The 27069-nt window shown below is 40.0% G+C and overlaps 1 protein-coding gene across 1 annotated transcript; it reads right to left on the bottom strand.

Moving 5' to 3' along the window:
* Positions 1–1221: 1221 nt before the first annotated feature.
* Positions 1222–26510, bottom strand: LOC132999710 (guanine nucleotide-binding protein G(s) subunit alpha-like). Its single transcript, XM_061069456.1, has 12 exons — positions 26318–26510; positions 24148–24220; positions 20660–20714; positions 20166–20285; positions 14336–14433; positions 3505–3559; positions 3240–3313; positions 3004–3062; positions 2697–2817; positions 2109–2239; positions 1666–1733; positions 1222–1406 (listed from the first exon to the last, which is right to left on the bottom strand). The coding sequence occupies exons 1-12, from the start codon at positions 26454–26456 to the stop codon at positions 1260–1262; spliced, it is 1140 nt and encodes a 379-aa protein (XP_060925439.1). The 5' UTR covers positions 26457–26510; the 3' UTR covers positions 1222–1259.
* Positions 26511–27069: the final 559 nt, after the last annotated feature.

Below are 27069 nucleotides of genomic sequence, written 5' to 3'. Positions count from 1 at the left end.
ATTTGTGTTGATCTTTTTTTTCCTTATTAAATAAAATCTTTCGTCTTTCTTTATTTTCCGTATGTCGAATAGCAGCAGGGGCAGGGGGACAAGGATGTATATGTGTGTGTGTGTGTTTGTGTGTAGTGGGGTTTCAATGGTGCACAAAGGCAGATCACACACACAGTGTTCACCAACACTCAACATGGGGTAAAAACTAACAAAAACGTAAAAGTTGAATTGTGTTATTACAGGAATATATAATATTTATATATATATACATATTTATATACACTCATATATAAATATCTATATATATATATTTATATAGCTTGGATTTTTTGCACTGCATGAAGTTCACTGGTATGCATGGATTTATGCCTTGTATGGTATTATTCTTTTTTTTCTCCTCCTTTCTGTTTTTGTTGTTTTCTGCCACCCCGCCTCAAACGATTTCCTGAAGAGCAGGTCATGTGAGCCATGTGGTCGTATGTCCGAGTCACGCTCACGACCGCAGGCAGCCGTTAGTCAATTAGTCCGTCCTCGGGCACGAAAAGAAAAAAGGATCACAGCCCTCCGCTGTGTCAGTTTACCACCCTCCATCCATTTTCATCTTTCTCTTCTTCTTCTTCTTCTTCCTGTCTCCTCCTGGATCGTCGTCAGCACGCGGTGAATAAACTACCTCTCTCTCAGGATGCATTATTAAATCCAGCCTCTGCCGACTGTTAAAAGCAGGAGGGCTTGGTATTAAAAGTGTGTGTGTGTGTGTGTGTGTGTGTGTGATATGAGACATTAAAACCTATTTAAGGGCTCTGAATGTCTAATGCTGTCGTGTGGGTGTGTGTGTACCTGCGAGTGTGTGTTCATATATCCGAGAGAGAGCGTGGGAGAGAGAGAGAGAGAGAGAGCTAAAAGGAGGAATAGCCTGCACAAAGATTCCAGTCTCGACCCTCTTTCATGGGTCAAAGTGTGGCTGAGTACAGGAATCAGTCTTGGATAATAGTCGATGAAACTGTTGTTGGTGAATCCATAAAAACAAAACATCTTTCCACGATGGGGTTCTTCTGAAACTGTGGTAGCGGCAGGAGTTGTATCAGGGTGGAGGGGAGGGCAGGCGGTCAGTCGCTCGCTCAGTCGTTTGGTGAAGTTGATGGAAGTGGAGAGGGGGGGTGATTGGCTAACTGGTCGTGTTGGTGGTGGGTGGGGTGTGGGGGGCTGGGGGGCTGGGGGAAGATAGGTAGGACGGTAGGTAAATAAGTCGCACGGGCGCTGCTTCCCCATCACAACAGCTCGTACTGCCGTAGGTGCATCCTCTGTATGATGTCGCGACAGTCATTGAAGACGCGGCGGATGTTTTCTGTGTCGACGGCGCAAGTGAAGTGGGGGTAACAGTAATGCCGGCCGTCCCCGCTGGCTGTGCTGATCCTCTGCAGGAGACACACAAGCACAGAGAAGTTAATGTCAGATGAACTCATCAACATGTCATCAACACCGCCCGTCAAGTTCCAAAGTTAAAATCCTTATAACGTTGGAAATTAGGTCCTGTTTATCTTCACTGATTTTTGAACGAAATAACGAGGAAAAAGTTTTCTTAAAAGTAAAATGGATCAGGCAAATAAACTTATAAAAACGTTCAATGTACAAGGAAACAAACTAGAACAGGTAAAACTTGAGGTGTGAACGTACCAGAAACTCGTCCCGGATAAAGTACTTTGCCCTTGTGACGCGAGGATCCTCACCTGGCTCTGGTATTGCTGTTGGAAAACAAGAAATCTGGTCAGATCTAGGAGACTTTGCACAGTGTGGAGCATCAGTGCAGCTCAATAACAGAAACATAAACTAACAGTAGCAGTTGGATAAAACACAGGTTTTAAATTAAGTTGTGCCTCAGTCAGATGATCAAAAACATTTAATTTGAAGGTTAAAACTGAGTATGACCAAATATCTGTAGTAACTACTCAATGCACAGAAACAGTCTCTGTGTTTTTAACTTACAGACTATTAATAACGTTGTTGTATTTTGAGTAAATCTAGCTCATTATCTGCACTGAACCATTTGAATAAAGGCGCTACACATCAAGATATATGGATGTGTGTCGGACACACAGATATCAGCGTCAACCTCTCACCATCATCAGGTGTAGTGTAACGTGCAAACTCCGGGAAATACTCTTCAATCTTAGATTTCCCTGCCAAAACCTTCTCGGCGAGCAGGTCCTGCTTGTTTAGGAAGAGGATTACCGAGATGGTCCGTAGCCACCTGTCGGGGGGGAATGCAGAACGAGTTCAGAGTCAGATTTCTTTGTATGTTCATTTAAAAAGGATCCAAAAGATGTGACGCAGTGAAAAATTCGAAACTGCAGAGCAATCAGTAACAGTCACATTTACACTTATTGTAAGTATGATTACATTGATGGGGTAAAGTGTATGTGTACAATTGCCATCACAGCATAGAGAGAGAATATAAAGAGGAGTCAAAATTCTTCAATACATGTTAACTTCTACTTTAACAGCTAAACACAGCATTACCTGGCACTTTACTGCTGTAATAAATGTATAGTGAATGTAGTGTAGGAATATAAGTGTGAATACTGTATGTATTTTTTTTAAAGAGCTTAATTTCCTCCTTTTGTCTCCCTGTGTTGAACAGATTGTGATCTTATAATAATTTGTTTCACGTTTTAATTCTTACAATATCCAGAAACAAAAGCTCTGACCTGTTGTTCCAGATGTTCTTGAAAAGGTTGAGAGCTTCCTGTAGTCTGTTGGTCTGATTGTCTTCTCTGATCACCATGTTGTAGCTGCTACTCGCCACCACAAAGATGATGGCTGTCACATCTGTATCGCACACACACACAGACACACACACACGAAACAGAAGAGGGTTAACAACGACGTACATTCCACAACTTTAAATAATCAGATGTACACACAAGAAACAATCATCTCATCAAAAATTGAGAGTCAATCATTACTTTTAAATAATTCATTTTAAAAGATCTTTAGAAGCAACAAACATCCTACCGTTAAAACACTGGATCCATTTTCTACGCTCATCCCTCTGACCTCCAACATCAAACATACTGCGAGACAAAGGAAGTTTAAAGTTTAATTTACACTGGATGTAGACAAAGTATCCTGAAGATATTTTTAGGGGGAAATGTAGTTGAACATGCTCTATTGTAAAATCAGTGTATCTTGCATATTGTAAACATTGGTATGAAAGTTCTTCATCTGAAATGAATTTGATCTCATCTCACTGGAAATTGACTTTGTCTATTTGAAATCTCGTCTCGAAGATCCCGGATGTCAGAACTCGGCATCTCAGCAGGTCCTGGAAAGCAAAACAGATAAGAAGAGAATAAGTTAAGGAATCACAAGAAGCACAAGAGAAGCTGGAATAAGTGTATATTTTCGATTAAAGGATTTATTGTCTCAACACTACAGTTGGCAGATGCAGTCAGAGTTGTGTTAATGATACAGAGTGATTCAGTATGAATGACTGGAGGAGTTTGAACATCTCACCTGATCAGTGGGTGTGTAGTCGTTCTGCCGGACAACATCGATCCTGTCTAAGAAGCTGCAAAACAAAAAGGAAGAAAAAAAAAAAACTCAGGTTACATCCCAGCTGCTGTAAAGTCAGCAACATAATAAACACAATAAAACAGCAATTTATAAAATATTCACTATAACACAGTAAACACGTCTTTCTCTATTTGTCATGTTTTGTAATCAAAGCAAAAATATCATACAGGCTAAACTACAGTGTAATGCTGTGTTAATATCACACACACAGAAAAATGGAGGATAAGGGTCTTTAAACGGCCACCAGGGGGCGTGTGTTCTAATTCACAGTGAGATCTGAGGCAGTCTGAGTCACCAGCACACCAGAGAAGCCTCATCAATGGAGCCGCTGTAGTAGTACTTGCACAGAAGGAGAGGTGTGTGTGTGTGTGTGTGTGTGTGTGTGTGTGTGTGTGTGTGTGTGTGTGTGTGTGTGTGTGTGTGTGTGTGTGTGTGTGTGTGTGTGTGTGTGTGTGTGTGTGTGTGTGTGTGTGCTTGTGTGTGTGTATGCGCGTGCATGCGTGTGTGTGTGTAGGCCACCAGTGGCTTCAGATTAGCAGAGCTCCAACCCAAACGCGTGTTAATTATTCCAATGAACTGGCCTTCGTCGCTGTTGCTTTTCAAGGTGTGTGAGTCGCCCTGATGTTTTCATGATGACTGTATCAGGGTCACCTGCTGCAGGCGTCTGCCGCAACAAGTCGGCGCTCACACAAACAGGCCTCGAGAAAGACGACACGACTGCAGGCTACGGCTCCGTGAGCATCAGACGGGGAAACATTTGTCTTGTGGCCAAAGAAGCTTGAGAATAGAGAATAAAACCAAATGACGAATACTCCCTCCTCCTTCATGTGGGCTCCTGACAAACATGGAGGTTTTAAACGTCCCAGCTGTCCTCGCAGTACTTTCAGATGTAAAGAAGAAAAAAAAACAGTATGGAGGAATAAGAGCAGGAGTGGTTGTGCTGCGGCAGTGGAAAGAGGAGTGGTGCTACACTGGGAGGAATTTGGTGATTATCTTTGGGCCACAGCAGCAACTATCATAAGTGTCCCACTGGCCTGCATCGATCAGACCAGACAGACCAGAGCGCTGCAGGTTTTCTCCCACCACGGCTCCTCTGAAGTTTGAAGCAGCAGCACATTGGCCATAGGAAGCTCTATTGTGAAGTGAGAACAGTGTTAATATTATTATTTCTGCCAAGGATCTAATGTTTTCACCCCTGTTTGTTTGTGAACAAGTTTACATAAAAAACAGCTTGAAAGACTTTCACGAAACTCGGTGAGGGGGATGTGACATGGGGCAGGAAAGAACCCATTTCATTTTGATGTGGTTACGAATCAGGGGGTGAATCCAGGAATTTTTCTCACTTTCTCTAACATAACGTGATTTTTCAACATTTCACTGTTTTCCTCAAGGATCTTAAAGTAAAAAAGCACATTTAGGGAAATTGTATTGGTACATGATTGGGTTTAAAGGGACAGCTGGGCCTTGGTGGAGGGTATTACAATCTTATGAGCGCAATCAATGCCAGTTAAGTATTGTGTAACTTTATCTCACTATAACTATTAAAAATTATATTTCTTTTTCTATAAAGTTTGGGGTTTTACAAGTTTAAATGGTTGGGATTTTCTGATGTAGACTGTCCCTGCTCACGTGTCTGCAAACACAGACACATTTCCCTGCCCGTGTGTTTGATACCTGCACGGACGTCTGTTTTGACTGATTCGCCTGCTCACAGTTCTTACAACTAGAAAGGCAAGTCGCTCCCTAGTAGCTGCCTCTTGGGGCAAAGGTATGTAACCCCCTCTGAGATAACTAGGAATGTGGCAGGCAGGGGTGAAATGTGACAGGAGGGCTGCAGGTAGCACACTGAGAGAAACAGGGGGCTGGGTCCGCAGAGGGTACTGCACTCGACAGACAGAGACAGACAGGAAACAGACACTGACTCAGGGAAGAGGAGAGAGCAGTCAGTATGAGACTCAAAGAGAAACCGAGTAGGACAAACAGCTCGGGGAACAAAGACAAGCCCATGTTCATATCTCCACACAAACGCACACTGACACAGATATTCATATAAAAACACACACGGACGAGATGAAGGAGCCAACCAGTCTGGTACCATCGGCTCTCTGCAGGGGCCGAGTGGCTCAGCTGTTCCCACTCCACAGCCTCCTCGGCCATGGCAGCACAGCCACAGCCCTGCTAGGCCCAAGCTGCCTGTTTCTGCCCCGTGTCCACAGGTCAGACCCTGCGAGGGTCTAACTACATCTCACCACAACATCCCCATGCTGAGCTCCAAAATAAGAAAACAGGAATATTCAGGATGTGACAGAACCTAGAAGCTGCAGCTCAGATGATGACAGAGTCAACATGGCTGCCACACAGAGACATCTGCCGAGGCCAAGTGTGTTTGTCTACAGCTCTGGTCTGAGTCGTCGACACGCCCAGGACGAGCGCTGCTCAATTTTTAGTAGTTCTCTCTATTAATAGGAGAAGTGCCAATAATAACAGTGCCTAGTAACTTGAACTAAATAATAGTGGTGGCTGCCCCAGTAACAGAGAGGTCTGCGGTCTCATGTAGAACCTGTCAGGGTTATTCTGAGGTAGCAGACAGGCTGACTGAAACTCTGGAAATACACACAGGACACTTGTCTAGTGATGGAAATAACTCTGTATTTACAAGAAAAGATAAAGTGGTTATTTTAAACCTTTTGTTGCATTTGACTTTGGTTTGCATGTCCAGCGATTGGGAAGAGCATAAACATAGAGGCAACAAAAAAAGCAACACAGTACATGTATATTCTAAATCATCCATTTATTTAGTTTTGTGATAGGGTTGTTTTCATAATTCAGTTATTTATGAGTAATTGAGCCCGACTGACATGGATCTTCTTCTGATAAATATAAGATATTATCAAACCCGTAAAACAAGGAAATGTAACAGATTTTTGATATTTTACAGATTAACCATAAACTTTATTCTAAAAAAGTATTAATGAAAACAAATTCCAACAAATCTGTCGAACTTGAATCAATAAAATTCACAAAAATAGGATCTTTTTGAAACATTAAAACATAAATGAATTAATATCTTTTCATATTGCAGAATATTGACGATAGGTCTGTAAAAGGATCATATTGGTTTATATTTCTGGGCATCTGCATTGTTTTGTTTTTCTTTATTCATTATTTTAAAACAATTTCAAAAAAATAAAAAAGGCTTTGAAAACTAGTTTAGCAATTTTCTTCATCTTCTTTATTTGCTACATCTTCGTCTCTGCAGCTCCCTCCAAGCATAGACCTGAAAACGCTTCCAGAAGCTCCACAAACACCAATTCAATTATGCCCCTATCGCACTTACAGTGAAGATAACAACTGAACCAACATGTATGTTAAACACTGGCCTACATCTCAACAACAGCAACAATAGCATAAAATTAATTCAGACTTAGATCTCCACATGCAGAGAACAGCAGCATCAACAGCAGCACACTGACCCAACACGGCTATTAATTATAATAATAGTACTCACGCAATGTATTTTGTTAAAGTGGCAGCAGTGAGACAAAGTATTACCCAGATCATGAGCTAGTTTACATCTTCAGATCTACACAGGATTAAGCAGCGTTGAACTACACACTCACAGCTGGACTGGAAAATGTCCTCGAATTATGAGCTTCGTTTACTGAGATAAAAAACATCGTAAATAATCAGGTATCCTGTGTAGGAAGCAGAGGAGTTTCCCATTTCTGACCTGGGCCTTTTTCGCTTTAATCTTAAACTCATGATGTTAGAATTGAATATTAACTTTGCATGATCATATTAAAACTGTCTGGCCTGAGAGCATTAATCGTTAGAAGAGCAATTATTTATGACAACAAAACCAATAACGATATGTTAACGCTTTTGACAATTTTATAACTATCATAGTTTATGGTTTAAACTTTAATGTGATGCAGACACAAAACATCTGGGGACCTTCGTACGTCGCATCCCAGCGGCGACACACACACACACGCACGCAAACATTAATTTGAGCTGGCCGACAGGATCAAGCCCCCAAATCTGGTTTTAAAAAATAATTTATTATTTCTGTCAAACTCTCATAACTTAAAAGCAGCAAGAAAATTGATCATGTTAATGTAAATAAACTTCTGCAACAGGTAAAAGTGTTAAAGAACAGAAAATATAACCTGAGATATCGGTGAACAATCAATATTCAAAAAACTACTTTAAAATTGATGTTACTATTAGGCTACTAATGTTAATATAATAAGGATATTTACATGGAATGAATATAAGGGTATATACTGTTAATTCATTTCATTATGATCTAAGACTCTGAAAGAACTGCTATGACTTCATATTTCTTACTTCATTTGCATAAAACTGTATCATCTGAAGAGCATAACTTGAACATTTTAACGTAAAACTCTGAGCAAACACTGACTCTTGAACCACTTATTTGTCAAAACTGGATCCTGAACTCAAACTCTGCACAAGAGAAAAGCTTCACGAACAGCGTCTGAAATGCAGAGTCAAGTCAGAAAAGGGTTTTGGCGCTTCCTCAAAAGAGGGAAAAGATCGTGCGCAGTCCACCGAGCGGAGCGATTACTGGTTCTTTGTACTTTCACATTGCAAGGCGACCAAACCAAAGGCTTCACCAGCCAATCCTTAATCAAACACAAACACAAACACAAACACAAACACAAACACAAACACACACACACACACACACACACACACACACACACACACACACACACACACACACACACACACACACACACACGGAAAGAGAGAAAGAGGAGGAAAGAAAAGAGAGAGAAGGCTGTGTCTGACATTACAGCGTTGCTCCAAAAATAGCTCCCTGGCGCCCTGGCCTCCAGCTTGGTTGTCATGGCGACAGAACCACAGGCACTATAAATAGACAATCGGCTCCAAATCTTGTGCGACTGGAGTCAGGCCAGAACGAGGGAGAGACAGACGGGGAGTGAAAAGAGAAAGAAGGGAAGACAGAAAGAAGGAGAAAGAGAATGACAGAGGAGAAAAAGAAAGAGAAAGAATGACAGAAGAGGTGGAGAGCAAGCAACAAAGAGATACACAGAGAGAAATGCAGGGAATGAGAGTGGGATAGAGAGAGAGAACGAGAGCAGAGGAAGGAAAGAAAAGAAAGAACAAAGAATTAATTAAAGAAGTTAAGAATGAACAAAAAGAACAAGAAAAGAAGAAGAGAATAAATAAAGATTTAACCAATGAAAAGTCAGAAGGAAAGCGTGAAAGAAGACAGAAAAACAAAAGAGAAAAGAAATACAGTTGAGAATTAATGATAGAATGAGAAAATACAATATATGCTTATTTTTTTGTTTGAATACTTCCTTTAATCATTAAACCAGGAACAACATTCATTGTAACTGCGTTGTTCTTGTACAATGTAATTAGGTTTCTTCAATCTTGAATTTTGAAGAAGAAGAAAATTTGAGAACTTCAGACCAAAAGAAGAATGGGAAAGAAAGATTTTGTGAAAGAGACAAAAATGAATACAAAATTCAAAGGACAATAAATTCAAAAAAGAAAACAAGGAAAGTAAGGTAAGGAGGAAAATAAATGATCAAATAGAAATAGAGAAAGGAAAGACCGAAGAGTAAACCTTGTCCTGGGAGCAGTGGCCTGTTGAACAGCAGCTCAACACAGGGAGCGGCACAATCACTGAACACACACAGCGCTCACAAAATCACAATACAGTGACATGACGGCGGCCGAGTTTCTGCACACGAACTCGAGTACCTGACTCACGCTACACATCAGCACAGATGTTACATCTCACCTGGATCACACACCAGAATAAGTAATCACACAACAAGACCCCCCCACACACACACACACCAAACCCCTTCAAAAAAGTCCCTCTTTCTCATTCTCGTTCTCCTCCTCCCCCTCTCTTCCCCCTCACTCCCTCATTCCTCGCGATGACTCAGAGACTCAATCCCAGCCATTTTCTGTCCCTGCAGAAACACCACTACACATCACAGAGAGGCGGAGAGAGGGAGGAGAGGGGGAGAGGGGGAGAGGATGTCAGAGGGGGGATTCACACCAAGGCACATTATCCCAGGAACAAGATTTCAAAGAATCGACTGATGATGAATATGCCTCGGTCGGTGTCAGGCGACACTACACTCAATGCAACACACACAGATACAGGACATGTGGAGTCGTTCGGTCACATTCCTCCTCCTGGACCTGGATACGAAGAGTTAGGGCAACTATTAACCCGTCACATCTGTTTATGTGGTTTGAAGTCCTGGTTAAAAACTTGGTGCAAGGTTTAAAAATCATAATCAGGCAACTCCTGAAGGCAATACAGTTTTTTTTCCCGGCTTTGCTTTGACAGACAGAGTAAAACAGGTCCTGAGGTGACAGAAAACTACTGGTTATTTTATTATTGGTTGAACTATTATTACTTATAATCTATTATATATATGCGATGCGATGCAATGCGATCTTTAGAATCACAACAGCTATACAGTAGTCAAGGCTGTGATGTAAACTGCCTTGCTTTAGGAGACTGTCAAAGCTGCAAATACAACTAGCTATCATCTATATTGCTTTTTAACTTTTCCTACTAAAAGTAAAGTAATTCGGCCACTAGGGGTTTCCCATCACAACAATAATGAAAAAGTCATAGTTTGATGCAACATGCAGCAGCATGGGATTTGTCTTCATCACAACTGCTGATGAAAATCCAACTGTCCAAATCCAATGTAGTGAATTATCGTTTTATTCACGTTATGCAGCAATGAATAATCGGGATCAGTAGTAAAGAAACAGTGGAAGGAAAAAACGCTGAATGGCTAACTAGCTAACTGGCTAGCTGTGTGTTTTTCCTGCGGACATTTTACACATCGAGCAGCTCTAACTGAACCAATCACAACAAGACACCACGACATAAACACAGATGTATGAATATCATTTTGTTCTTGATCCAGTCGTTGAAACTGATGCACACTGTGTCACGGTTTCAGTTCCTCAAACCCACCACTGGAGACAGTTGTAAAGGTGAAAAGGCCATGCCGCATGTGAACCGGCCCACTTCATACAATTTCACTCACTGTCTACAAAACCATAACTGTCTGCCACCAGCCGGCAACGTCTCATGACCGACTGGGCTCCTCACAAGTTCCCTTTGGGCCACGTGTTTGCATTTAGTTTTCTGTTTATTCCACATTCCACTAAACAGATTTTTCCCTCTTATTATTCAAAGGAAAAGTTCAACAATCTCATGTTCGTACTTTTTGATTGTTTGTGATCTCAGAAGTGATTTACAACCGGGAGGAACGTGTGAAAATTGCAGGATCTCTGTGGGGATGAAACAACAGAAACCTGACAGACAGGCCTCGTCTTCTGGGACAAAACAAACACTTCACCCCCGTCAGCGACACACGGGAGACGCTGCTCGGACTTATATGTAAACTACCTACTGTAACAGCAACCTGCACATCCATTTGAAATCAACACATCTACATCTAATCAAGGACCAAAATGTCCTCACAAACACAAACATAACAGCAGTCAGGAAGTGTTGATAAGAAACAGCAACAACAACAACAAAAACCCTCCATGCAGGAGTATGACGGAGCAGAAACACTCCCAGGGAAGCTACAGCGACTTCCTCCTCGTCAGAGACAACAAAGCATCACCAGCCTATCAGTTACTTCTCTCTTTTTATTCCCATCACGACATGAATCGGATGATATAATTAGATTTCTCGACCAAAAAAAGAAAAGAGAAAGAGAGAGGCGCGGGCTATGTGGGGTGGCCCTGACTTTTCCCGCGCTGATCGAGGGTTGACATTTTCATTTAATGCTAACAACCGTCATCAATAATGCTGAAGTTGCCTCCCTACGAACACACTCGCTCATTCTTTCTCCTTCTGCAGCCTGCCCGGGTTAAAAATAGCTCTCCCCTCTCTCTTTCTCTGCTTCTCCGTTTACATAAGCACACAGAGGGGGGAGGGGAGCACTTCCGGTCTGGCCACCCAGCCCAGCATCTGATCCATAACACTGGGGCTGCTGGGTGTGGGAGAGAGGAGAGGTAGGAGAGAGGAGAGGAGAGGTAGGAGAGAGGAGAGGAGAGGAGAGGAGAGGAGAGGAGAGGAGAGGAGAGGAGAGGAGAGGAGAAGAGGAGAGGAGAGGAGAGGTCCCGCAATGCAGGGAAGCCCTCTCTTTTTCTCTTTCAATCTGTCTCTCCATTCCTTTCTCCTTCTGTCTCTCCATTTGCTTGTAACTGTCTGTCTGTCCACAATTGCATTTCTTACAAAGAAGATTTTTCTTGATCATCTTAAAGAGATGGTCAACCCAAACCCATCTCCATCGTCATACAGCAGCAACAAACACCTGTGGCCAAGCATGCAATATAAAGACACTCATAAAGTCAGCCTACAGATGCAAGTCATCATTGAGCCTTCGTTTTCATTATCAACTCATCTGACTTGATTCAAATTTGGTTTATAAAATGTCGGAAATCTCCAATCCTGTTTTTGAAAGTCCCATTTTGTTAAACTAACAGCCCAAAACTGAATGATGTCCAGGTAACAATCACATGACATTATTGCTGCAATGATAAGTCAATTGATCAATTATTTAATTAACTTGCAGCTATTGTGATGATCGTTATCAGTTTAATGTTTTCTATTTGAATGCATCACCTGGACATTTATATATGGGCTGGACATTTTGTTGAAAGTATAGGAAGAAATTTTGACCCTACGGATCAATTACTGAATAACTGTATTTAATATGATTTTGAGGTACTTTACCTGAGTATATCACATTTCAGAAGAAATTATCCTACTTTTTATATCCACATACAAAATGCTAAATATTGTCAAGGATGGATTCAGCTTGATTCCAAATTATGTATATTTTGTCCCCATCATCCAATGTGTTGTGACACTGCCACTCAACAAGGGACCAACTGCGAATGCGTCCTATAAGTGGACTAGAAAGGAGTACAATTGAGAATAAGTAAGCATCCATGGTGTTGGCAGTCGTCTGTGTCCATGTCCACAAGAGAGTTCAATAGCTCAACCCTGAGGTTGGGAAACACTAAACTGCAGCTTCTCAAACAGCAGGATTTGCCTCTTTTCTCCACCATATACGAATTAAATCAAAAAATAAATCAGTGGATTTGTGATCATCTGAACGCTTTTAGTTTGTACACTGAGTACTTCCTCCACCACTGCATAAAGTCACATGTACAGAAAACCAGACAACCTTACACATGCATGTCGATGCAGCAGCACAGACTGTACACAAACACACATGCACACATGGAAGAGTCAGCAAAGCCTCCACCCTCCAAGAGCCCCGGCTTCATGTGACCACTGCATGCCTCATAACAGAGGCCGGCCTGACCGAGATAAAGAGGCGGATAAGAATGAAAGACAGGAGAGAAAAGAAGCGAAGGAGGGAGGAAAGAAAGACAGAATGGAGAGAGGGAAGGAGAGAGAGAGAGAAAGAGAGACATGTGTTCAGAACAGAGGGAGGGAGAAGAGCCAGACGGAGGAGGAGGTTCAGGAAGCTGAGGCTTTGGGGGGAAAAACTAAAATGTCTCAGCATGTGTGACAAATAATTTTGATACGCAAAACATTGGCAGTGAAAACATTCAGGAGTCTGTGGGGCGAGGATACGGTCTGAGCTCGCTGTCACCGACAACACACACGAACCACGAGGCTAGTTTAGCAAAACTGCTAACTAGCATGCAGCCCAATAGAAAAAGCCCAATGTATTGGTCAACACATAAAAGTGCAACCGTTGCTTCTGCTTCATACACAGAAGGACATATGCAAAGAAGCACCACAACATCTTAAAGGATAAGTCTGGAGACCATTTTCATAAATCCCACTGAAATACCAAAACGAACACATACAATAAACTAATCAGGCCTTCGTTATGTAGCCAAAATTACGACAATGCTAATGTTTAGCAGACGTTTACCATTTACCATCATAGTTTAGAGCTCTAGCATGCTAACGTTTGGCAATTGGCACCAAACACAATATGCAGCAGATATAAACCAAAGAATTTGACCATTTGTTACTTTTGATGAGATAAAAAAAAAAAAACTCAAGGCAACACCACATTTATTAGAATCCTCTGGGGACCATGAAAGTCTGTAACTTATTGAATCCAAACAAAACCCCAGAGAAGTGGTAGACAGATCGACAGACCAACATTACTACATCCACAAAGCCGCACGGCAAGTTTCCTCATTACGATGAACATGAGTTACAACTATGCACCACACCCACAGCTGGAAATAGTCCCTAACAAATGCACTGTTTACTCATGTTTAAGCAATGTTAGCTAACAACTACAGTTCACAGCGGTGTTAGATAGTTATTAAGCCAGGTTAATAGGTTTCGTCGTATTGCCAGGGCCTAAGTGCCACATGGTGAAGAAATCTAAAATGTAGAGTCATACTAATGTAATGTTGGTTCTGGTGTTTTCAGGGGATTTGCTGACAATATAAAAAATACTCAACAGCGTATTTTATTTAAAGTAATGTAGGTTTTATTCCTCATTTGATAAACCAAGGTCAAAACAGATTCTGATGAGGTCCAGTCAATAGGACTTCTGGTCTGGGTGTCGTCAGTGTCGCCTCATGAACCTTGACACCTTGCACTCACACAAACCACATGGCAAAACACCCCGACACCTGCCAGCGTGCACGCTGAATGGTTGTGCCCTTAGAAATATGTGTAATCCAAAGTATGTGCATAGGAGGTGGAACTTACTACTGTGCACAGTCGATGAGCTGATATTCGTTGGACCTCTCCCAGCAGGCACGCACGCCATCGTCCTGCCAGAGCATCTTTGTATGGTCGTAAAACTCCTGGAGAGAGACAGAAGGATACGGATCAACATTATACCACACCTACTAAGAACAGTAAATCAGACTCTTGTGCTGGCTCCGAAACAAAGATGTGATGGGACAGAAAGAAGGTTGGGGAAAGGTGCGGAGTGTGTGTGAGTAAAACAGGAATCTTTACAAGGAATAGCAGCTGTGAGTCTTAATGTGCCACCTTTCTTCTGATATATCTTTATTATTTCTGGCCTTTTCAGAGAAGAGAGGATCCACTGACCCATCAACAGATATTCTGATTACTAAATACAATGATTTTCTGTTTCCAGCTCCCCATTGATGCTTTTCTTCATCATATATGATTGGAAACTCAAAATGTGTTTGTTTTAGACTGTTAACAATTAATCAAGAAACCAATGAGCAGATAAATCCATAATGAAAGTAATTATCAGATGTAGCCCTAAAGAGAAGGGGATAACTTAACAAACTAAGTTATCAACTGTCTAGCCTGCTGGAGCCGTAACAAATGATCCCCTTTAAACATGTGTCTCTGGCTTACGACCATATTTCTCGCCTGGGCCTCGACGGTTGAAAACATTTAAGGACGGATGGAAGGAGGCAGCAATATTCTGTGGATTAGTTTGGAGTTTAAGGCCGGCGTGGAGAGGAGCGGCAGCAGATGAGCGGGCTCCAACAGAGGCAGGAAATACAACAGTTCACCGAGTTCATGAAGAAACGGAGAGCTTTGTACTGACACAGGGCTTGGCTGTCACTGGACGGGGGCCTATCTCCTCGCTACGATCTCCACTTGATCACTTGCAAATGCCGTCAGGCACAAATAAGCCATTATGAGCCACAGCGTTGAAATATCTTGAAAATATTTAATTCAGCCGAGAGTAAGCAGGATTTAGCGATGCCTACTATGTCAGTGACCGATATGAATAAATGAATGGGACGGTGTTGTTGGTCAATAAATACAATTAGACATGTCGTTGAGTAGCAGCCTGTAATAAGCAGCAGAAATGATGGAACACAAGGAGTCTGGAGGAATCGTTTGTTCCTTTCTTTAAGGTTTTTGTGTGAGTTAACATAACGTAGAAGTTCATCCTTTTAGTAAAAATCTACTTTTGTCTGGTTTCTCCTTGTTATTTAACTTTAGATTAACTTTAGATAGACAGTAGATTTTTTGCTGGAATATCAGTTAGCACAGAGTGAATAAATTAACTGGCATACGGTCACTAGTTTTTTACTTCCTGGAAGTGTTAATCGATCATCAGAAAATCTAGTGGGGAATAATCAAATAATGACTCTTTCATTGTTCAAGCTGACAAGGAGCTTTTCTATACTTTTTGTGTCTTACATTAAATTAATAGAATATTTGGGAATTTTACAGACATCAACTGATTTTCTTTACAAAACCAACCAATTATTAATTTAATTTATACTGAAAACCATTGTTAGTTGAAGCCCTAATGACAATAATTCATAATATTATTATTAATTAATAATTGAACATAACTTGCACTTGGATAAACAGCAGAACATTCTTGGAAAAGTTTGGATTATTGTTCAACTTTTGTTAAAATCAAGTATGAAAAACTACTATTTAAACTAAAAGACCATTTGGAATAAATAATTTAAAAATAAAAAATATTAAAAAAAACTTTACAGAATTTACATTAAATCTAAAGAACCAGACTGCAGAGAAGAGACTTTGTGACATAATGTGAGAACTGTTATTTTGAGTGCATAAAATATGAGTTGATTAATCGCTTAAGAACAGTGATTTTAAAAATCAATTTCAGTCAAATCTATAGTTATATTAAACATACTTTATATTTAATAATCCCAAAGTAGCAAAAAATATATTAAGTTAAATTATAATAAATTATATGATACGCAGTGTATAAATAAGCTGTCTAAGTAAGAACTGTTTAAAGTTTCACATACAACTTTAAAGAACAAACTACTTGTAATTAACTGATCAACAATTTAAAGATAAAAGACGCTGTTATGTAAACTCTTATATTGAGTTATGTATTCTCCCTACGTTCAGAAACCATGTGATTTACCTACAGGTAAATTCCACAGAATTAGGTTGAAGAAAGGGTTTTCTGAACGATCCACCATGTGACGAATCAGAAAACAATCTGTCGATATCGCTGTGCTCTCTGATGACAAATCTCGTACATATCTCTGTGTTATTTAAATAAAAGTATAAGGATACATTGATGTCATATGATGAATCAGTCGCGATAATGACTGTATAAAGATCAGGTCATCTGTTACTAGCTTTAGATTAAGTTCAGCTTTTCAGGAAGTTGAAAGGTGACATTTACATTTTTAAGTCCCATATTTTCCAGTATTTAGCTGTTAATAATGAGTGTATATCCCAGAAAGGCTATTTGGTACTTATTAGGAGGGACTTGAGAAAGTGTTTGTTTTACACATTTTTAAGTACACCCTCATTATTTTATTCACGTTTAAAGGAAAAGTTCCAAAAGATTTGTAGTAGCCGAGTTAAAAATAGTTACATCAACATTCATCATCGTTTCCTAGAAAGCCTATGAAACAAAGACTATAAAATTATACGTAGCATTGTAATCCAAATCTGAGGAATTTCCAGTTCCGCTGAAAACTACATTTAAGGAATAAAAAAACTGCATAAATTCCGTTTTTTTTCCTTTTAAACTAATATAACAAGCAGTAATTCACAAATAGGTATCAAAATATGTTTTTATCAACTAAGCTCTATTTCACCTGAAGCCAAAATCAACTTCAGATTATTTTAAGACAGAAAAGCAAAGTTTTATTTGATGATGTTTAGTTAATATAGTTAATTTTGCAAGAGGAAAAATCTGCAGTACATATAAGCATGAAGGTGGTGATTTCTAAAATCACATTTGTGTATATCAGTTTTGGAGTGAATTTGGAAATAGTGTCTCTTTTTTGTGGAATTCCAAGTGATTTTGTAAACATCTTAAAGAAGTAGGCTTATGCTTTTATATTGTCTACGAAAAAAAAAATCAAGAAAAAAAAAACTACATTACATATAATTAGTACAGTATGCTGCAGTATGCGGAGGGTCAGGAGATTTGTCTTTATATACACACACAACATCTACAGCCTGGAAGAGGGATTCTTCATCAAAATTATTTTTGGTCCTATGAAGTATGTAAATTCAAAGGTTTTTAAGGAGAGCAGACGTCATCACTGTTTGTGGAGTAAGAGCAGGGAAGCTGAGGACAGGTGAGCATGGCAGAAATCAGTCTGCCGGGACTGAAAGGGCCTGAGTAACTGTTTTAGTTTTTTTATCTTGCAAAAAGACATGCTCCATTTTATTATTAATATATCCTGAAAAACACTCTTGTTGAATAATAACTAGGAGGATAATTGATTAGACACGAAGCTTGAAAAGAAATTAAGAAGAGACTGCAGAGATTCAAGCCAGGCCTTGTGCTCATTCTCCCTCCCTCTCTCTTCCTCTCCTGCTGAAGGCAGCGTCAACCAGTCCAACTGGTTTCCAGTAGGCCCTGAGGCCAGGAGCGGCGGAGTGGGAGGAGGAGGCGGAGATGGTGGAGGAGTCAGATGAGAGGATGAGCCTATCAGATATTTTCTCTACTCTACAGCCGACCGCTCGCTTCTACGGCCAAGAATCTATGAAGCTGAAGCCAAACGTTGTGTCTGTAAGACTTAGCCGTATCGTTGGTGTACTTCAGCTTAACACCAATGTTTAAACCTGTTCTGAGGCTCTACTACCCCACATGAAAAAAAGACCAAACTCAGTATCAGATCAAGGGTCGAGTGCTGGTCTCCCCCCCCCCCCCCGAAAAGACCCTGCAGGTCGTCAGCAGAAGTCTGGTGAGTGACAGTGAGGGAAGGGTCAGCTCTAGACAAGCCTGCATAATAAATTTGCCATGACGTGGCAGAGACGATATCAGGAGACTTCCTTTTGCTTACACACAAATAAGCAGACTGTTCCCTGGAAACTCAGCTGCTAGAGACAAATCTAACTGGTAGAAAAAAATGCACTGTTTTATCACTGAAGCCGTCACATTGGAAAAACACCAGACAGAGTTTCCTCCTCATCTGCGTCACTTTTCCCGCATCAGAAAACAATTACAATACTCATGAACAACTTAAATAATAACACACCTGTTAGGTCAATTTCTGTTTTAGAAGCATTAAAGTAAGAAATATATAATTTCCCAACTTTCACAATGTTTGATTAAAGCTTTTTTTTATTTTCATAATCTTTCTTGAGAAATGTTATGATTTTCTAAAAAAATTGCCAAGAAATCAAAAAAGTTACTTTAAGATCTCAACTATATCATCTCGATCAAAGAGATTTTAAATACCTGCATTATCTTTGTTTAAGCATTGAATTAAATCATGTATGATCTTTCATTGATATAATGAACATGATTTACTTTTGAAGATGAGTTCGAAGTAATTCAATTTTAATATTGATTATTCTGCAGAATAATTTCTCAATTAATCCACAGGACTCCTTCCATAATTTTTAAAGAGCAACTTCACATATCTGCAAATTATTCTCAGGAAACCCGATTCTGTGCCTCCAGATTACAGATCTTTGTCCCTGCAGTGTTGAACCTCCGATGTTACCTTCCTAACAATCTAAAACAGGATTATAAATTCTTTGATCGGCTCGTCTGTGATGTTTTAAAACAATAAAAATGCAGCAGAAGACATCAGTAAATGAAAAAATAAGTATCTGGTGCAGCGCAGGGACCTGCAGCGGCTGCCTGACAGGTCACTGGGAGCAGACGGCGGCTCAGGGGGAATCGCTCTGAGCCGCTGGGTTTCTGCAGGACAGGTCCCTCTGGACACATTTAGGGTTATTACAGACAATCAGTGTTAATGGGCGCCATGGATCTCTCAGGTGAGAGCCTCATTCAATTGACGGCCTCCCAAGCGGGAGCACACCTGCTAATTACTGAATCCGAGCACAAACGCACCATCAGGCAGATTCATACAGGATGCTTGTACGAGGTTCCTCACTCACCTATAGAGCACCTACACATTGCTGCTCCAGCAGAGTGACATTTAATGCAGTTATAATCAATTCTTAAAACTAATTTAACACCAAAACACTGAATAAGAATGTACTGAAGAATTAAGTGTGCTTAAATGTAGCTGACTTTATCAGCATGAAACCTTAAAGAAGGAAATAGGTACAAACCATGTTGTAATTTAGATTTGCAACTTTTGAAAGTCCATTTTTGGAAATGGAAAAAAGATTAGTCCTGCAGCTAATTTAAAAAGACTTTCACTATCAATTTATCTGCATATTATTGTCAGGATGAATCATTTGGTTGATGCCGGTAGCAATTTTTCTTATTCTTTGTCTTATTTTTTCCAACCAAGGATATTTTAGTTTGATTGAAAACCAGAAAATATAAAAATTTTAAAAAGGAACCGAGGAACTGTAGCCGTTTTTGTTTGTTTTAGAATTAATAGATCATTACAAATTCTGCAGATCTATTCTTAATCAATTGAAAAACTGTGCACAAATTGCAGGACCAGTTAATCCCAAAATTAATGAGCTATAGGTTTTGCTTGCTTGGTCAATTCATAATAAACTGTCTCTGGTGAAAATATGCAAAGACGTGAGGACAGAACACTTTCATAGACGTCCAGGTGACATCAGACCGAAAGCAGACTGAAGCAGAAAGAAGGAGAAAACAAGCTGCTATCGAAGTCAGAGACAACGCATGGAAGGAAAACAAAGTGCAACTTACTTTAGGAAACTCAAAATCCTTCTGGTTTGCTTGGTGCATGACATATTTGATTTGGCTTTTGTTTGCAGGACAGGCTAACTGGCATGGCGGTGTGAGCGTAGTCATGGCGGCCACGATCGTCTGCATGGAGAGGACAGACGCAGAAAATGTTATACGACAATTAACAGAAAAAATACACATTTTTCAATATTTTTAAAACTATTCTGAAAATTGTCATCAGTTGTTAAGTTAAACTCTAGTTGCTGCGTAAAAAAATCAGAATAGGCTTATTGTGACTCTGGCTTTTATCCTTAGAGATTAATTTATATATACAAGTAATGCTTTTGATTAAATGATTAACAAGACAGATTATACATTTAGTCTTATAATTCACTGATCTGAGTAGGAAATGATCAAATCTCTTCATCATTGCGGTCACCATGGTGGGAAATGTGTAACAAGCAGTTAATCAAAATCTCAGACATCAGACTTTATCATTGAAAATGGTTTCTTACCTCTATAGCTTCTTTAATGTTGTTTTTAATATCATGAATTTTCTGTTTTTTCTCCCTGTGAAGAACAAAGAAAAGTTTGAGTCATTTTTCAACACAAAACAATTTGACATCATTCACTGCGAGTATTGTTTAACACTTTCCCTAAGTTCTAATTAAAACCTTGATTTTTCCAAAATATGGCTCCACAGAGATCAGTGAAAAAAAACTTTTCCTAAACTTGGCGGAGATATATCCGCCGTAAATCCAAGTATGGATAATGTACAGGATCTGTTGTTTTTATGAGAAAAACAGCTTTAATTATACCAAAAATAATGGCAAAGAAATGTTTTATTTCATAGTTAAATCGGTTTGGTTGGAATGCGCGACATATAATAAACTTCTCCAGCTTCTCTTTGTCATACTGGAGATAAATGATTTCTGACATCAGTATTACAGCCGTTCCAGAAGCACAGATAGCTTTATTTTTGCTGTAAGTCCTGAATTTGTGAACTTCTTGATGCCAAATGAGAACAACAGAACTCGTCTTCATTTTGTCTATGTGAAGACAAACTGAGTTTCAGCATCACCACATGAGGCCCAGTTGTGGACTTCACTGATACCAGTGGTGAAGGTTTAAAGTCACACAGGTCTTTCAGAACCTGGAGCTGCAGATTGTAACAGTTCAATTATTTCTGACAAAAGAAAAGTTTGACTATTGAATCTCAGGTTTGATATTGACTTTCCCAAAATGAATTAACCTCGGAGCTGTTTACAGAGTCAGGCAGCTGCATGGTGTTATTTCTTATCAGAGCAACAGGTTACAAAGTATAACATCTACATATGTGTCTTTCAGTCAATTCTCTTCACATTACATCAACAGTGCAGAGACTGAAATCAAACCTGTAATACCCATGTTCAGTAGAGGGATTTCAAAGTAAAAGCATAGAGGAATATCTTTGGATAATAAATTTGTTTTTGCCAATGTGACTTTGCTGAAAATGTGACAGTGTCAGCATCACAGCCCGCTGCTGTAACCGAGATGTTACCCTGACTTAGGATGTTTAAGAGGACGACTTTGAAATGCTTTTTAGATATCCTAACTGATATCTAAAAATTCCCTCTGTGTTAGTGAACATGAAACGTTTTAAACAAACAATGACAGTGAAAGTAAAAATAAGTGACTACTGAAGCTTTAAGAACGATAAGTAATTTATCATTCAAAAAAAGTAATTTTCTCATTTAGAACCTGAATGCAGGAAATAAATATATTCTAATTAAAAATCTTAACACAAATGCAAATGTTTTCTGTATTGTCGATTCTGGAAAATAACTGTTGGTATCATCAAACACAAATGCAGATACTGATATTAAGGCTCATATCATCGGATTATATCGATCAATCCATAAATCTGTCAGGCTGTGAAGTTGATCAGGAAAAAAAATTCAACTGGCAAAGGACGACATATGCATGATGCGTCTGAATTTCTAAATTGGACAACTTACTTTTCTCCTTGGTATTATGTTATAGTAAATTTAATATTTGGGGGTTTTGGACGGCTGAATACACAAACAAGATAGATGAGAAACATTGTCAGAGGGGACAGGACGTTTAAACTCTAAAGACGGGTCTGCTTCGCTCTCTGCTCCTTTACTTCACTCAGATCGATGGCAGTTCAACCAGAGACAGAAAGACTACATTCCTCACACTAGAACCCCCCCCCCACACCCAAAACATAAAACAAAACAAAAAGGTAACACCCACTTGCCACACCGATCTCGTTTCACCTCAACCCTACAGCTCCTCTCACTCTTTTCTCTTAACCCTCTGCTACTATATATGACTGTAGTGTCACTCCCCATCATCTCCTCCTGTCCTCATCTTCCTCATTCTCCCAGCACCTTGCACAGACTGGCACTGGCCTGCACCAGGAGGGGAAACCCAGTAAGGTTAAACCCCCCGCCCCATTGACCACAGAGAGCAACAAACCCCAGAGGCTAAACGCGACCGGGGAGTCGCAGCCGACTATGGATTTGTCATAACTCCAGAGCGTCTGAGTCTGTGAGGAGCATCTGTTCGACATGTCCCAAAAATAAGCACATGATGATGCTCCTACTCCAAAAGCCCTTTCTAGGAAACAGATGATGAAGAATAGAAAAATGTGACTTTTGTTTCCATTGCATCAACGTGGGATTGAGTTTTTGGAAATTCACGAGACAGGGTGGCTTTAAAACACCCGGAGCAATGTTTCCATAAAACCTGAAACAGATAAAGCATTCTTCTTGCGTCACGCAACTTTGAGGATTACATTCGACTCCATCCTCTTCCTCAGACCAAAGTGATAGTGGACGGTTTAATACAGTAACAGGAGTCCGCCCCTAACATGCCCACGAAACAAAAATATATAAATATACACTGGCATGGAAATCAGTTTCATCCAAGAAATTTCTCAGAATTCAAAATGCGTTTTCATATTAGTACTCAGTTGGATTACATATCAACTCAGAAAAGTGGGAGAAATATAATTGATCTACTTCCTGACTGAAGAATGACAGCTGCTAATAGACATTGTATTGTCAAAGAACACATTAAAACATATTATCTGCTTCGTGTTTGAACAAAACAACTAAAACCACCTCCAGAAGCCGCTCTATTAAACTTAAAAGATAATGTGCTCCATAAAGAGAGACACTGAATTCACAAGAGCAACTTGTACTGAAACAAACTGGTTCATCATAAGCTTGTTTGACCAGCCAAAATTTACTATGATATTTTAATAATCATATTAAATTATATTAAAAAGCATATTAAAAGCATATTAAAAACTGGAAATAACGACGATCACCACAGTGACACACGTTTATTAATCATCTGAATATGGAGAAAAAGTTTTCACAATTTAAGAATCCAGTACCAGAGAATGATTATTTCCTGCTTAAAGATTTATTGATTATTAATATGATATGATATTAACAAACTAAAAAAACACAAACTTCATAAGTGTTTTCTTAGTTTGAACACAGAATATTATAATTTCTGCCTAAAACAAATATATATATGTCAAATTATAAAATTGTTTGTCAGAATATTTGCTGATTCATTTTCATTTATTTGCAACAAATTGTTTCAGCTGTATTTTGTACAAACTAAATCTTGCATCTTGATTATTTGCAGGATGATAATATTTTCCTGAGTTTATATCTTCTGAAAATCCCCCTGTTTGTTGAGGATGTTTCCTGATGATTTTGTTTACTAAAGTTCCACATCGTTGACAATGAACTTCCCCCCTCACTTCTTTCACTTATGCAGCTGAGGGAAGTGCACAGGAACCTGCTGAGGTTCAGCATCTCTAAAAATCTAAATGCACAAATATTCTTCAGAGAACACCACCACATCATCAAGGTGTTGGGTCGACTGAGATCTTCATATCTGATCCTGTCAAAATGTGTCTGTTAAGTGAATCACATGTGCTGTGGGTGTGTGGAAGTTCCGGCGTGTGACTGACACTTACTCTGCATTGAAGCCATTGACATGCAGTATTCGCATCTGTTTGACTATCGTGCTTTTCCCGGATTCACCGGCCCCTGAAAGCAAAAAAAAGGACAGACAGACAAGACAAAAGAGGTTTACAACTGTAAAACTCAAAAATAGCATACGAAAAATCCATGTGAAACTGGTGAATAATGATTGGAAACATGTCACTGGACTCTCTGGACCTCAGAGGAGAAGCTACTTTGCTGGAAGATCGGGAAAGAAGATGACTTAGTGGAAGAGAGCGACAAACTTGATGCTTCAGATTTCATCCGTCAGGGCTCTGTTTCCAACTCAAACTACGGAGGTCCTGGTTGAAGGAGCAGCAGCCACACTGTCCCGCACCTAAGCTCCTTGTCCCTTCACGGTTAGCCATGTTATACAAAAGCAACACTGCTGGGGCCGAAAAAGGACGACGAGAAATGAGGCAATCAAAGCAACGGCTGTGGCTCGATTGTTCTTATCTGTGGCCGAACATAACCGTGTATATTTACTCAGGTACTGTGTTTACTTATAATACTTCTTCCCTGTATTTAAGAAGGAAACGGTCATGTTTACTTCACCTTATTTATTTAACAAATGCACTTACTAATTAATTTCTGATTAATATTTTATACAAAAATATCCTTAAGATATTTAACACGGTTTCCAAACTCAATGGCTTGTGACCTCTTACAAAAAAAGCTGTGTCTAGTTTCAGATGTTTATGAATTATCTATAGTTCCACCAAAGAGACGTTCCCCCTCTGAACGTATGAGATGGTTTCATTCAATAACTGTTTTCATATAAAAGTGCAAAAAGTTTCCATTATCTTACGATAAGAGGACACCTGAAACTTCAAAATTAAGAAACACTAACTTTTTTGACACAGTTTTCATCTTATGATCCCCTAGATATATTTGATATTACATATTATATACAATATATTTTTTTGCATACAGGAAATGAAATGCTACTTTTACATTGTAGTCTTTTTTGGGGTTTATTTTTCAAATTTAAAGTGTGTTTTGCGAATAATAATTGCTTCTTTAGGTAGGAGGCAGAATGCACTTGAACACATGCTGTACTCGTTGGCACATTGTCTGAAATACAGATTGATCTGTAGAACCCACGGCATCACGGCTGAGGAGACAAAGAATCGGCCTAACTGGAAGACAACGTTTTGGGTGAAAGAGAAAAAGTCTTAATTCTGAGCACTCTGAAAATAAAGTGAGCCAGGCCATAACTACATCCTAACCCAAATACTACGAGCTAGCTCGGCTGCAGGCCTGCTATTTACAATATGAGCCCGAGTGCTCGAATCTAGGATCAATTTCAGATTACAATGAATGGGACAGTCATTCAAGGGAAGCTAGTAATCCTAATAGTAATCCTAATTTGCACTCCGTACATACTCCAGGAGGCTTTGTAGAATACCCGGTTTTAGCAGGTTCATGTTATAGCGTGAAACGAGGGCCTCAATGATGAAGCTACAAAAGAGCATTATGAATTGAAAAAAAAATAGCAGCGGTTTCAAAGATTGATGAGAGAATATCCATTTCAAGAGTGCCTGGTCTGGAGAGGATTATGCAAAAGGTGAGACTTAAAAAGAGAGCATCAAACATGAAGTCTATAAGCCTGAATGACTCAAGGTGAAGGCATCCGGCATCTGAACCGCTCCTGCAAACACAACACATCACAATTTCTGCAGTTTGCATGTGTGGAGACAGAGAAACTACAATGCAAAACGCCTATCGGTGGCCTCCCAGCCTCTGCATGGTGCCTGTGAGTCTGTCTGCCTCTGCCTGTCCACCATCTCTAACATGTTCTGTAACCCCGCTCCCTAATAACCCACAAACGCAGGGAGACCGGCCTGATTTCCAGCCGTCCTGCTTCGAGACGCTGTGTGAACCAGTCGGTGTAGTGACTTCACGTCGTTGCATCATTTGTTGTTGCTTCGCTGTTAAAGGCCGAGGACATTTTCATTCAACATTTGTTTCTAATGACGAGTACGATCTGTAACAATGGCGATAACATGTGGATAAGCAGGTGATAACAGGTTTGTGTTATGTTTGTGGGTGCAGCAATTCAGCAGTAAATGGACTTTCTGGCCTAAAATGAACACGAACACACACACACACATTTAAATGAGGAAATTGCACAAAACCTACCTAGTAGTAGTAGCCGGTGAGTCGCCCGGTATATCTGTTTGTCTTTTTGGAGCTGCTTCTCTATCTTCTTGTTGGCTTCCCTCTGTGCCTTTTCCTCATTTCGCTGGTCTTCGGTCTTACTATTGCCAAGACAGCCCATCTTCCCAAAAACCCAGTGACAGGTTCAGGGGGGAGGCAGGGTGGGTGGTTGGTCGGCTGGGTGGGTGGGTGGGTGCAGGAAGGGAGGGTGAGGGTGTTGATCGGAGGAAGAAGGGGGGGGGGTGGAATCAATGGATCCTAAATTCCTAGACTGGCCCAACAGAGGAACACCTGGCTCAAAATGGGTGACATTTATGTTGCCAGATGCAGACGAGACAGATGTAAACCTGTTAGCAGGTAGGAGACGCTGGGGGCCCCAGCAGGCGTGTGGCACAGTACGTATGGATGGATGGATGGATGGATGTGGCTATTTACTGGCAATTAATCAACCAGAGATCAGTCAGAGATGAGCAGAGCAACGATGCCGCCCTCACAGACGCTGGATTCCTGTGTATTTCACTGTAAATCCGCAATGAAGTCATCAACACTGATATGAGAGTGGATGTGAGATTTCCAGCCTGGCGATGCACATGAATGAAGGTCGGCGGTCCCCCGTTTCCTTCCGACCCAAACGCTGGCTTTTACTTCTTCTTTGAAATCTATTTATTTGAACGCTTTTACAGTTAATGTTCTCAGCAAATGTCTCCTCCTGTGCCCATCTTCAGCAGATTCCT

This window comes from Limanda limanda, chromosome 4 (genome assembly GCF_963576545.1).
Source record: "Limanda limanda chromosome 4, fLimLim1.1, whole genome shotgun sequence".
Taxonomy (NCBI): domain Eukaryota; kingdom Metazoa; phylum Chordata; class Actinopteri; order Pleuronectiformes; family Pleuronectidae; genus Limanda; species Limanda limanda.
This window is presented reverse-complemented; position numbering and strand designations above follow the sequence as displayed.

Excerpts from the sequence above, each read along its gene's own strand:
- LOC132999710 (XM_061069456.1), bottom strand. The coding sequence starts at position 26,456 with ATGGGCTGTCTTGGCAATAGTAAGACCGAAGACCAGCGAAATGAGGAA. Across the intron at positions 1,734-2,108 it reads TTACACTACACCTGATGATG|CAATACCAGAGCCAGGTGAG; the intron begins GTGAGAGGTTGA and ends GTTTTCCAACAG. Across the intron at positions 1,407-1,665 it reads TTATCCGGGACGAGTTTCTG|AGGATCAGCACAGCCAGCGG; the intron begins GTACGTTCACAC and ends TGTCTCCTGCAG.